The sequence below is a fragment of the Pteropus vampyrus genome, unplaced genomic scaffold, assembly GCF_000151845.1.
Source record: "Pteropus vampyrus isolate Shadow unplaced genomic scaffold, Pvam_2.0 Scaffold2, whole genome shotgun sequence".
Lineage (NCBI taxonomy): Eukaryota > Metazoa > Chordata > Mammalia > Chiroptera > Pteropodidae > Pteropus > Pteropus vampyrus.
Window position 1 is genome coordinate 31,366,143 of NW_011888783.1, and position 14,879 is coordinate 31,381,021.

Consider the following 14,879-nt stretch of genomic DNA (forward strand, 5'->3'; position numbering starts at 1 on the left):
GTTCTTTCACTTGTAAAAATATGTGTTCAAGATTTAATCGTTTCTTTTTATTTTCATTCTTTTGAAAATGTTTAATGATCATCATGATATTACTTGCTAGTGAAAGAGCATTTTAAGAACTGATAGAAAATTGGCTGTCTAATTTTGTTATTGTTATTTGAGGTAGAAGACTTGCTATTAAGATTTTTAAAAGAAAAAAACATTTTAAAAAGAGTACTTCAAGATAATCAACTGTTGAATTTAATAATATTTTTCTACTTGCTATCTTGTTTTTACAGTATTCCCGCTATAAAAACTTTCATGCATTCTTCCATCTGTTGACATAACTAGTTTTTATTAGGTATCTACCATATCCCAAGCCCTGTGCCAAGTGCTGGGGATAAGAGAGGAGAATATGTCGTTTAATATGAGTGTTTAAGAAAAATATTTCCAATGACTACTAAAAAGTAAGTTTCTTCTTGTATCTCCATAACTTAAAAAAAAGTAATATAAAAACAACAACAACAACAACAACAAAAACAACTACCAAAAATCCTGTGCGAGGAGAAATGGTTAAGGATAATAGTCAACAAAATTAAAGTACCTTTTTTTCAGAAATGTAACTGAGTGGAAATGCTAAAATACAACATTAACATTTGTTATGACTTTTGTGTAAAGGCAGAAGAGAAAAATCTGAATATTTTTATGGATTGGGGATACTTTTAAGAATTCAAAACTAACTAACCATAAAAATAGATGCTGCTTCCATGGTAACGTAAAAGAATAGCAATAAAACACTGGGGAAGGTAGCTCTGAGAATAAAATTCTAAAATATGTTCTTTTTTAAAGCAAGTTAAAATTTTAAACACGTCCCTAGTATTAATCATCCTAGAAATATTGAATTCTACCAAAAGTATAATTCACAGTAGGGTTTTATGTGATGGGTTAATTTTTTCATAATATATATTTGTTAAAACAACAGGAGAGACAATTCATTTTAGTAAGCTTAACAATATAGGAAGTGTTCATTTACCTTGCCTTTGACATTAGTCACTAAAAGAACATTTTGTTTTTTCTTATAGAAGCAAAAAGAGAAATGATTAAAAATATAAATGGAAATAATAAGTAAAGAAAATAATTAATGGTCATAGATGAATAAGCACTGTTTAGTATATGCCAGGCTAGTGTTAGTCGCTTTACAAATTATACTAATCTTTAAAGAAAAAATTGGGGAAAAATATTTCATCCATTTGATAGATAAAATATTAAAGCTCAAAAATATTAAGTAACTTACCATAAGTTATCCAATCAGGTCAGAACAATGTTATAAAATGATATTCTTTTATTCTAAATAGTTCCTTTTCTTCCATTTTTTGTTTAATTATGATATTAATGGATATATACAAAAAATGTGGGGTAAAAAGTAAAATTTCCTATTCCAACTCAATCTTCTCGCCAGAGGTAATTTACATTCCAGATAGATTTCTATGCATATAAAATAGCTTATGTAGCATCCATATAACTAAAGATATCATAGATAACTACACAGAGAAAAATGTTCACACATCTTCTTCATAAATGAGATCATTCAAAGTAATTTGTACTCTGGATTTTTTTCTACCCTCCTTTCAATTTTTGATAGCAATACACATAGACCTCTCTCAGTCATTTTGGTGGCTATGCAGTATTCTATACTATGGATACGCCATGATTTATTTAAATATCCTCCTCTTGGTAAATATTTAGTTGTTCTCAGTGTGTTATAACAAAAAGAGCTCCAGTAAACATTCTTGTACATATATTTGTAGACATGACTAAGTATTTATGTAGATGGAAAAAATATTGGTTTTAATTTCTTCCTTGTCATTAATGTAGAGACAGAGTATATGTAGGTATAGGTTTTTTATTCTTTTTTCACTTTATTTATGAATCCCTGAGGTTGGTGTGTTTGAAAATAGCCTTCCTTGGCAAGGTGTACATAGTACTAAGGTATAAATTCATTATTCTGACCATGAATTCCTTACTCTATTGACCTGACTATTGTTTATTAGGTGCCTATCATAGCCCAAGCTCACTGACAAGTGCTGGGGTGAAGATAGGAGTAAGATATAGCCTCTGCCAATAAGAAGTTGACAGTACAATGGAATAGCCTATTTCTAGGTATTTGAAAACTTGTAAATGAACAACGTAATTTTTAACATTTATGATTGAGGTATTTCATGTCATTTAGACAAATCCAGGCACATGACAGATTATCCTTTTTAACACTATCAATGGCAACTTAATGAATCCTTAAGGATAATTCATTTGAGGTATTTCCTCTCTCCTTTTAATCTGCATTAGAATCAGAGTGATTTCATAATAATGCTTCTTTTTTTTAATTTTATAGGTCATTATGGTGCAGATGATCAATTGACTTTTTTAAATTTTTTTTATAAGCTATTGAAACATATTCTAAATGTCCACTCAATATCCATGGTAAATAAACTGTGAGGAGCAGGCACATGTGAGTGTAAGGTGCAATGTTTAGTGCTTTTGTGCTTGAGGCTAGAAATATTTCTAGCCAAAGAGACATACACAGAGGTATGCTGAACATCTAGTAAATCTCTTGTTTTTCCTAATAAAAGGACAGACTTATTTATTGCATCTCTTATCTAGCCCCCCTCTTCCCACCTTGAATGTGGACATGATGTCTGGAGTTTCAGCAGCTCACTTGTGATCAGTTGATGATAAAAGTTAACTTTTAGAAGTAAAGAATGGAAAGATAGAAAGTTTTTAGTTTCTTGATGAAATCACTGGGGACATGAACAAAAGTCAACATCTGAGTACCTTTAGATTTCTTACTATGTGAAAAAAAAATTAAAACATGCACATTTAGTCCTCCAACAAGCTGTTTGCCATTTTTAGCTGAATTCATTGGGGCTCCATTGGTTTTGGGTAGTAGAGCTCTCTCACATTCACTGTGAATATAATAAGCTGGTCCATTTTTGAATGCTCTGTCATTGTTCTGCCTATATTACTTTTATAATCTTTCATAAGGTCATTTTTCATGCTGTAATTTCGAAAGTTCAAATTAAATATTTTCTTGCTTATATTGAAATTTTAGAACACTAGATATGATTTTAATAATTTTTAATAATTTAATAATTTAAGAAGGAAACTTGCTTTTAATATTTTCCATTGAATCACACAGGTACTATTTGAAGTATGGTGCCAAAACTTACAAAGCTAATTACTTTTTCTCTATGGATCCTTGACACATTCAGCTGCATCACAAATATAACCATAAGACTGTGCTGGATATAATAACTTTTGCATTCTCAGTTCATTCTAACGCACTAGATAACGAAGTTACTGGTGCGTTTCTCCTCGACTTTTATAGACAACTTGTCTACAGAGGATTAGCTATCTCAAACTCTGCTTTGTAACAAATTTTATGAATTCCAAATTCTACCTCTCAAAACAGCCATGGCAGCAGGGCTGCTTCACCTGAAGACTCACAGCTAAACAGACTCCATGCGGCCCACTGTACAGAGCTACTTTCCAATACTTAAAAGAGAGTACACAAATCCTTGTAATAGCCTGATATGTCTCTGATAATTGGACTGTCACACAAAAAAAGCTTCTCTAGATCTAGAGTCAGCCATCAATCTTGTTTAAATACAACATTTTTACCTGGTCCAAAGGGCACCTTCAGATAGCCAAAGCAAAATGTAACATATGTACTTATCCATGTACTTTAAAACCTTATTAAACCTCAAAAACTCATAGAAAACATGCTATACATAAACATTTACAAAGAACATTCGGAATAATCACCACTGGGAAAACATCATAGGTGTTGGATTGTTTTATATTATTTAGTTGGTAATGATAAAACATAGTCCTCATTTGCTCATAAAGTATTTAGCTAGCCTCATTAACTATAGGTGGTTCACTGAAAGTGTTGCCATTTTTTTTTTTATTAAATTCTGTAGTGCTTTTTTTTTTAAGAAATAGGATAATAAAATAGCCTGATGAGTTATTGATTTGAATGTCAATTAATTTGTTAAACTAAGACTTTATTGTTATTGGCATGTTAGCCATAGTCTAACTTGATAGTTTTTACAATATATCTCTTCCCTTCGAAATATGAAGCTGATAAAAATAGCTTACCTGATTTCCTCCCATACCATGACAGTTGAATATGCCCACTTTTTCATTTTCCTTGCGGCCCATGTTGTCTAAACATTGATTGGTTTCGACATTTCTTATCTAAAGGAAACACACAAAAACATAAGTTGGATAGTAATATAAATCAAAAAATCTTTGATATTATCAAATTGCATATTGATAACAAAATGATACATGTTTGTAAGGAAATTTCTCTAAGAAAAACACATTGTTTTAAATATTCATTTTTCTTTTTCCATGCCCAGTCTTAGATCTGTATAAGTTTCTAGACTTCTATCGAAGTAAATTTGAACAGCACTAACATTGTCATTAGCATCTAATTAAGAAGCACTTCTTGTTTACAGCATAATATCAGAGAAAAGGGCAACATCTACATATTACAAATTAGGAATTCTTCTTAAAATCCTTTTAAAATTAGGACAGTTTCTAAATTTCACTCAAATAACCATAACCTATTCTTGAACTTCCCATAGTATTATATGCAAAACAAAACAAAGCAAAACAAAAAAACCCAGAAATAAATTGATTAAATATTCAAGTTTATGTTTTATAGATTGTTTCATTACTAGATATTCCACTCTGTATATTAACAAAGATTAATTACATTCTTTATTTCTGTAACTAAAACATACTCATGCATCTTTTTTCATTCCTAATGCCAAACTTGATGGAAAGCAGTTGAATCTAAAAATGCCTAGTACAAGGCTAAGTGATGATTTTACATTAAAAATTCTTCAAGAGCAAGATTAAATTGCCAACTGCAAACATAAGATTCTTAGTTTACACTCAAACACTGCATTAGTTCTGTAATTAACATAAATTAATACATATTTAAGCCAAATGTAATTTCAAAAGCCATTCACTAATGTTAGAAACACTAAAATTACTAAATCATGTAAAGATAGATGAATGCAAAAAAAAAGGGAGAAAAACCTTTTTAATAGATGGAATGTTTTCAACTTTTTCCTTAGTCTCAACCCCAATTATGCATTTACTATACATGTCCACTCTTCCAAAAAGTTCTTATTTCTGACTCTTACTAGGACATGCATATTTTACTGTTCATTCATACATCACTTGGATATATCTATTTAGTTATCTATCCTTTAGGTACATGTTTATTCATATTGGCAAATGAATAAGGTTAAAAACTTCTACAGAATATGAATTAGGCTTATATAATTCATTTTTCTTTTCTTTTCTTTTTTTTTTTTCCTTGGTATGGAGAAGAAACTCATGGCTAACTAATAGCTTCTGGAATTGGAGAAAATGTTGTGATTTGCATTAAGGCCCCAGTTGGCAACTGATAACAGTGGGGATTGGAATTCAGACTTCATAAGGGTTGGAAGAGCCAAGCAAAGTGGTCGAACCCTGCTTCAGTAGGCTGAGATTTAGAGCAGGATTATAGATGCTTTTATCTGAGCAGCAACCTATGAGAAATGACAGAACACCATGAATATTAGGGGGAAGAGATACAAGCTTCAAGAAACAATATCTTGTCTAAGTCGCATACTGGTGGGTTTAGGGCTAAAACGTACTCTCTCTTTGATTTAGGTATACTTGAGTGATATAAAAATAATAATTAAAATGAGAGATTTCATGGCAAACTTTGGGGGTAAGGTTAGGACTGTAATCCATGGGAAAAGGGTTAAGTAATTTTTTTCAGTGTTTTGCATCTGGGCTGCCCAACAGACTCACTTGGAAAGCTTATAGAATATTCTGATTTGCCTCACCCTCATAGATTCTGATCCAGATGGTCCAGAGAAGGACTAGGATATAGTTTAAAGCTTCCCAGATGATTCGAATGTATAATTAGTGTTGAAACCCCTATATCAAGAGAACACAATGGAATGCTTGTGAGCTGAAAACCTATGTGTTTTGTGAGTCATTTTGAAAACTCTAAGTACTGATGGAAAACAAAGAAGATTTTTGTGGCAATGCTGATTCCTTTATTATTCAGCGGGGATGTTTAAGGGCAAATGTTTCCAGCTGTACCTGACAGAAAATGTTTACACAGGAGACCATTTCTAATTTTACAAGTCTAAATTTCCAGTTCCTGTACTTTTTTGAAGAACTGAAAAAAATTGTTTTCTATATTTTGAGATCTTCTGGCTCTGTTCTTCTCGTCTACTTTTATCTGGACCTTCAATTTCCTTTGTCTCCATTGTCCCTGCCTCCTCAGTTTGGGTTTTATTCCTTGAAGTTTCTCCTGAGAAGAAGCTTCAGCTAGTGAGTTTCAAGAATTCATAGGTCATCGAGTGTTCAGACCCTAAAGACATTAGAAAGGAAACTTTTCACTGAACTCCAAATTGGAATGTATGAAACACCTCTCCCAGTTTTAACTACTATTATCATATATTCATGAAATTCACAGCTCATATTTTAGGATTTGTTAGAATACCTTGCCACCTAATTTTGTTGACATTGTCCATCAATTTCTTTTAATTAAAAATATTATTTTAAAAAATTTGTATATTACTATCCTGGATATCCTGAATAGCTCTTTCTGTTTTCGTGGGAGAATTCAAAGACATTCAAATGCTATGTCATTGCTGCCACTATTTTTTTTCAGAATTCCAGAATACTCTTATTTTGGGGACTGCATGAAAAGAAGTCTGTTATATATTTAACATGTTCTAACTTTTCTATAAAGTAGTTTGGTAGTTTCTGAACATGTAATATCCCTTGTCTCTTAGGATATAGAAAAAGTATACAATATAGGAACTCAAGTCAAATCTGGTGAGGCTGGCTGATCTGGGAGAATAGGAATAGACAGAAGTCAGTGGTTTAGGACAGCTGACAGAATGAGACAGGGGAGACAACCACCACCACCACCACAATAATAAGTAGCAATTATTGTAACAGCTAAATTGCATGAGTGCATAAGTATATAAATAGCATTTATGTGTAATAGCTAAATTAATATTTATAACCAACCTACTACCCCTATTTTATAAATGAAAATATTAAGATACAGTGAAATTAAATAACTTGTCCAAATAAGGAATTGAAAGTTATAATTGAAGTTATTATAATGAGTTTGGAAATAGCCCAGTCCTGAATCCAGGCAGGCAGAAGTTTTCATCAGAAAAGAAGCCTGGAAGGAGCAAGGGAGGGTCGAGTTCTAGGTAACAGTAACGGCAGGTCATCCAGACAATGGTGAAGGCACATGGAACAAGCCATATGAAAGCAGGCTAGGATCAGACCTAAGACCAAGCTAAGAAGATTAGAAGTAAAGTTTTCTTCAAGCTGAATGCCACACTGTTCGGCTGAAGTTATGTAAACAATTTCTGGCTTTGGCCAGGATGACATTAGATACAAACAGGAAGGGGCACAGAGTATCAGGGAACAGGGGTATTGATAGTCATCATTAAAAAAAAATAGGGGGGACACATCATTTGGATAGAGATGATGTCTGAAAGGTTTATATCACCAGGCCTATGATATCCGAATTTAAAAAAATTCATGCACACCTAGAAAGTAGGTTGGTATACATCAGATTGCTCACAAATCAGTGAGCCCAACACAATGGGAATTATTATTACTTATTATTACAGAACGATGAAAATCTGCTACATATTCTTCAAAATGTAAAAATGGTCATTAGTGTGTACTGACAATCTTCAACAAGCAACCAATGCAAATTACAAGATATTGACACACAGGAAAGTTCAAACTATGCATCTCATCTTTTGAAATACAAGACAATCAGATTTAGGATTATATTGTGTGATTTTCTAATCAGAACTTTTCTAAGAACACTTGGGACATCAAACAAACATATATTGCCAAAAATTATTGTTTAAGCAAAGTGAAATTTCAGGAAAGACCTTGGTCTTGTCAGTGGTACCATATTACCTAACAATACAATTGCTTGTTCATGGCATTAAGAAAAATCTAGGCAACCAACCACTGAAGAAATTTATCCATTAGAAGGTCCGTATAGAGTCTGTTCTATGACTTGAATCAACATAAATATAGTATGCACTGGTAATTCTGAGATCTAGAATATTCCTTTAACTCACCCTTTATGTTGTGTTATAGTTTTGAATATGCGGTGTAGAGCCAACATAGTTTTAACTTTAATTATTGTCCACCTTGAGATTTCTCTGTTAACACATAATATTTTATTGTTTGAAAACATTTTTTTAATGGCATAAACTTGAGAGTATTTTTCCCTCTTGTGTTTTAATGTTTGAAATCAGTAAGCCCTTTTCTAAATGTTTCTGCTCATCAGCAGCATGTTCGGTAATGTTCTTAAAACTTAAAGTTTTGTTCATTAGCTTGGGCTCCCTCTGCTGGATTGTAATAGCAAACAACAATGGGAACTCCACTTCTTAAAAGAGGCATATACTCCCTCTCATCACACACACCTTTACATTTGAAAACTAATATGTAAGATCCATTCTAAAAATAAGTGTTTAAATTTAAACTTAAACTAGCTTTTTTTGCTTTAATTACAACAATACTTGCTTATCCTTCAATTGCACATTATATGACTCATTATTTTACATATGTCAATCACATTTGGTTTCTCTTAACTTTGTAAAGAAAGAGACACATTCACAGTAAATTCTAGAGTTAAATGTTAATATTTCTATATTATAATTGTCATAGTGAATATACATTTTAGCATATTTTCTCTTTACCAAATTGCAAATAAATCAGAGAGATGAGTACAAAATCTATATGCTTAAATCCAAGCTGAGTTTGGTTTAAAATGCTCTGATTAATGACTATGAAATTTAAAAATTCTGAGTATGTGATATCTTAATCTCTTTCACAAAGAAGGAAAATAACATTAAAAAAATGAACGATTCTATTTATTTTGGTGGATAACAAAAACAAATGACAATGAGAATTAGTTCTAATCTGATTATCAGCAAAATGAAGTAAAAATATTTTTCAGGTACTAAACTCACTCATTTTGTTCACAGGTGGGTCAACCAGCCCATATTCTTTAAGGATAACATCTGATGAAGAGTACGTATTCTACCTGTACATATGTGTATTCAGCTACCCTGAGATTAAAATTAACTACTGGGTACAAAAAGTTTTAGAAATATAATCACAGGCAGAGAGAATTGTCCCCATTTGTGTAAGTCATCTAAAAGGAGGCTTTCTTACTGGTTATCCTATTAAGGGATCAAGACTGTGAATCTATAAATAGATCGATCTCCTGATTACCAGCTGAGAGGGTAAAACTCTAAGCATTTTAGCTTCTGCATTTGGCAGTAACTGATTATACACTTAATCCCTACAGCCTAGCAGCTTCCTAGATGTCTATTTTTAGTGACTTAAATTTGCTCTTTAACAATATTTAAGGATGCAGTACCAATATGTGCTGACATCTTAATTATTATGGTTAAAAGATACAAGAGGTAAAAGAAGTGTTGAGGTCAAGTATGTACTACAAAATGCATAGACTAATGTCTAAATATCTTCAAAGCAACACACAACTGCAAATTTTAAGCCCCAAGAGTTAAGTCACTTGACTCCAGAAATCCTCTTCCTCCTCTTACCCTCTGATATACCCTTGCTCTACATAGCTCATAATACATTTTTTTCCCCAAAAATGCTGACTTGTCATAGGCCAAAAATTTGGGGTGAGGGATTATTGCTTTAGAATGCCATTTTTCAAACTGAACCTTGAATTAGCCTTTATATTACAAGATCAGAACCTGGCATGCTAAATCTATGTAAACTGAAGGCCTAGTTAAGAGAAAATTTAATGCTGCTAAGAGCTTGACTTCCTTATTCCATTATGATCTGCTTACTGAGTCTAAAAGGCACATGCTTCATTAAGCTACTTAAAGGTTTTAGTTCAAAGCAATTCCACAGCTTTTAATTTCCCATTGGAAATTGCATGAAATTCATGGGCTGGGTAAAGTAATATTTCAATTATCTGAGCAAAATGAGAAAACAGGAAATTAAGATATAACCATCTGACATCAATAACTCTACTGATGACTATTTTGGTGACAAAATATGATAAAGAGAAACTTAATATCATATTTGCCTCCATCTTCCAATATAGCTAGGAAAGTTAAAAAGAGAAATTGACAGGGAATTGTTAATATTTACCAATGTACTACAGTATTAACTATAAGGGTTTGAAAAACTTTAAAGTTTGTAAATTGTTAAATCTGAACAATTTCATTTGAAATTAAGAGTGGAGAATATATGAATACACTACAAAGAAATAATTTTGTTGTCTTGATAAGTAGCTTGGACAACTGATACCACTGTGACATTTGATAAGTAGTATCTTTGTATATAAGGCAAATTAGCTTTTTCCCTTCTTTTCATAATGGTTAATGACAAGCAGAAAGAAAAAGCTTTAAGTAAATGACTGTTGTCCATTAAGAGTTTATCCTAAACTCATTATCAACATGTCTATCTTAAATTATGTATACATGACTATGCAAAATTGAATTGGGAAGTAGTGCTTGGTGAATTTGTCTTTTTGTTTCCATAGAAACAGTTGCTGGATTGCTTCTCTTTAAGTCTGTCTTTAAAGTGGAAAACTACAGTACATTAATATTGTAGAAAGTTAAAAACTTAATATATCTCAGATTTTTTATTTTGTTTAGTTTTCAAAATGGGAGTTCATAGCATGTCTATATAGCTCATATAGGGCACCTTTCATTTCTACTAAATTTCTTGATTCTTTCTTGCTATCTCCCTACCCACCTTTTCAGTAGAATGACTAAAGAATGAAGGTCTTTCCTTATTTGACTTTGCACTCTTAGCATACAAAACAGGTTCCAGCTCAAGCTCTTGTTTAATATAAACATTTTGAATGAATAAAATATAATAATATAATCTATTTTCTTCTCCTAGTTGTAAGAAAAAGTGAACTTTACTGTTAGACTAAATTCATGTATTTTAATCTTGACTTCAATAGTTAGCTAGGTCTATGACCCATAGATCAATGACATAAACTTTCTGTATGTCAGTTTCCATATTAAATGGGAGGTAATAAGGAAACCCAAAGTCAATGAGTTGTGACTTTTAAATGATACAGTGTTATAAAGTATCTAGAATAATGTTTGACATAGTAAGAAATCAATAAATAGTAACTATAATAATTACAATAACTACACTTCTTTCCAGGCATAGTACTCGATGCTCTGTATCATCAGTCATTGCTAGAGCCCTGTTATGATTGTCTGCTTGCTCCTGACAGGTACCTGAGAGGATACCTAGTGCCACTCACGTTGTAAACTGTGAGTGACATCGGAATTTAAACCCTCCTCTACTTGACTCCAAGGTCTGGGGTTTTATCGATACAATATACTGCCTTTTCTGGATACGTTTCAAAAACTCGGAAAGGCACAATCTCTCTCTTTAAACGCTTTTCAAATTCTTTCTATAAATTAAAATATGATCACCTGATCCATTACGGAAGATAGCTAATTCAAAATCAGTAGGTAGCACAAAGAAATTTGCCCACAGTATACTCTGTTTCTAGTTTTTCAGGAAATCAATTAATTAAGTTTCCTTGATGTAGAACCAGAAAGTATAAAATTAGATTTTTAACATGGAAGTAAACATCTAAGTTCCATTTCAGAGCTCTGAGTTTTTCTCAGGACTCACTTGAGTGGCCTCAGATAATTTCCAATAAGTCTTCTTTACTCATATCTGTCTTGTTACAGGCCCTGGTCATATTTCCTTTTAGAAAAAGCAATCAATGTTTACTCATTAGCTGGGTCCATTGACTACAATGGAAGAAATTCTCTACTACAAAAAAAAAAAAAAAAAAAATTCTCTTTTACTAAAGATATAGTCAGATTCACAATTGCTCAAACTTTTCAGTAAAGAAATAAGAGTACTGGATTTTTTATTGAGGATCTTCAGTAGGACTAGGTCATAATAATGAGCATACAAAAAGTGCTTGCAGTTAAAAAGCACCCTCATATACTATGTTTGAATATAAATCTCTATTACATTGGTGTTAGCGTGGTATATTACATATTGAAGACAATGCCAACAACAATCCCTTCCCCCACTCCTACCATAAAAACAAAATAAATAAATAAAACCCTGAAGCATAGAACTAGGAAATGACTAAAGTCAGACCCAGAAGATGGTAAATTCAGTAATTATTGCACATGAAACTTTGCACTACGCTATTCAGATTAAGGTTAAATATATGTACACTGAAAAATTCTATAGAGAGATATTTACATGGCTAACAAAAAGTGAAGATTTGACCAATAACCCATGGATATGGCACAGAAAAACAGGCTTTCAAAACAATTCAGCTAGGGCTCCATTAAGTTTGAGCCTTATTTTCTAGTTAATTATAAGTAAATTATATTTATGGATTAAAATTACAGAGTGAAGAAAGTACAGATTTTTTTTTTTTTTGGCAAATAAACCCAAAAAAGGATTAACTCGAACTCTATAAATTTTCAGATATTCTATTATGATCTACAAAAATAGCAATTTCAACCAAAGAACAAAATTAATAATTATTTTCCAAATGCATTATATTATTCCTGTTGAAATGCTTTAATTAAAACCAATAATAAATTAGTTTTGATTCCCAAACCTAATTTCAATTAAGGTGGAAATTACCAACAAGGAACATTCAATTAATAAAGGAATAAGTCTTATTCTGAAGAATTAAATATATATTATGAATATATGTTTGTATAGTTATGATGAAGCCAACTGTGTATTTCTAAAGATAACGTATATTTTGGAAAAGAATGGTTCTCAGTGGGTACTCAGAGTCAATGTGATTTTAATAACACTAAGGTATTACCTGCAATTTTCACTCTCACTTCTCATGAATATACAGGGAGTCTTACAGAGACTATATGGTTTGTGGTATATCACAGTAGGTTGAATACCGAAACAGAAATTAAGAATCCAGCTATCTTCTAATAGGCCAGACATTAAGCAATTTACAAAACTATAAATGATGTTAATCTTCTTATCATTTGATTTCGCTTTGGAAAATATGCCTATTTTTCAAAAATCTTAATTATATTAACATGTAATAAATTATTACTTTTTTTTAGTCAATTAATAGATAGTTTTTAAGGTTCTCAGTTTTAGTTTCAATACCATAAATATTAATAGTTATACCTCACATAAGCAAAAGCTCTTTGGGGTTCACAATAAATTTTAAGAGTGTAAGGTCCACAGGACCAAAAAGTTTCAGAGCTGCTTGTAAAGAAACAAAAAAAAATAATAATATTTATTCAGTCTTAAACAATCTTTTTACTTTTACAAATCCCAAAGACAAAGATCTTTATGGTCCTTATAATATATGAGAAATCATTAAAAATAGATTTAAACACCTTTGAAACATTTTATTGATAACATAAAAAATATTGAGCTCCTTAGAGATTGCTCCATTTGCAAAATAAATTTATAACTTAACCAAAATAAATAATTCATACCTCACCAAGTGAGTAATAACGTCTTGGAATCTGGGAGTCCGGATAGATGTTTTCAAGGTACCAAGAAAAGGGCTTACACTTCAGATTTTCTCTTAGTGTCTTTCTGACTGACACATCTCCATAATCCACTTTGACAACACCTGGAATTTTTCAGAGAAACACATCAATTTGTGCTATTTTTGTTTTAGCACTGCTTCACTCTGTTTAATTTGCTATCAGTTTTTTCTCTATAATTATAATTCCATCAAATTCAATTGCATATGCAGCTGTTACTACACTGATTTTCTTACTAACATCCAATTAGTACATTTAATAAATATATAAAAAAAAACACAGTTTTCCATTGGATATGACTTTTCAAATGCAAATATTTATCACCAAGTACTCGTACTTCTTAGATTGAATAATTAATCAACTAAGTGTAAACTGGTATTAATTTAGCATTTCATAATCAAAATTTAACTGAGCTGTTTAATATTGTGGTTGTTTCTCTTTAATAAAAACTTCAATAGTTCCAATGTTTCTGTTAATGCTCATATTTTCCCTACAGTGTCATTTATTCACCACTTATAGATTTTATGAGAAATTCACTATATAATTATGATCCTCCCAATATACAGCACTTATACATTCTAATTTTCCCTTCTTCTTTAACTTTTATTCTACCTAGGCTTATCATAGACTGATTTCTTTTTCTTTATTGATTTTTTTCTGTTTTATTTTATAAGTTAATATAAGCCACCTGAAATCCTTGGATAAGTTAGTAAATAAGCATAAAGAAACTAACATAAACAAATGAAATATACTCACAGGTGTATATTAAAATTGCTTAGCTTTACTTCATATTATAGAATATATGAAATTAAAAAGAATGTTTTCATTGAGGATCATAAGAGAATGCTTTCTAGTTGAGAAATAAAAACAATAATGTTGCCTACTAATTTTTATGTAAAAAGATATGGTGACATGATTTGTATATTATTATCAATATTAAAAATGACACTTGACTGAAATGACTAAATAACTGTGATAAGATTGCAATTATTTCTCAGATTATTTTGAAAAGATCTCTGTTTAACATGGCCCAGTATTTAGTACATTCTATCCAAACCACACAGCAAAGCCCATCAATCATTCCATAAAATAAACAATTGTTTAGACAACCTAAATGTCTGCAACTAATGCCATTATTTGGGTCACTATATTAAAAAGCAGCAACCCTCTTGAAGCCCATCACCTGCTAGCTCCACCCTCTACTCGTTTTCTCTTTAGGATTTTTGTTTTACAAAATTAATGTCTTAGAATTCTTAG

General features: G+C 31.3%; 1 protein-coding gene across 4 annotated transcripts in view; it reads right to left on the reverse strand.

The window, feature by feature from the left end:
- The window catches only part of GALNT13 (polypeptide N-acetylgalactosaminyltransferase 13), a 448,686-nt gene that overhangs the window by 32,865 nt on the left and 400,942 nt on the right, over window positions 1-14,879 (reverse strand). For 2 of the 4 annotated variants that reach the window (XM_011359276.1, XM_011359287.1), the window contains one exon: window positions 4,135-4,233. The exons of 1 other annotated variant lie outside the window; for it this stretch is intronic. In XM_011359276.1, coding sequence (XP_011357578.1) covers window positions 4,135-4,233 — 99 coding nt within the window. The remainder of the gene's footprint in view (window positions 1-4,134; window positions 4,234-14,879) is intronic. One more of the 4 variants, XM_023528654.1, reaches the window with a different exon arrangement.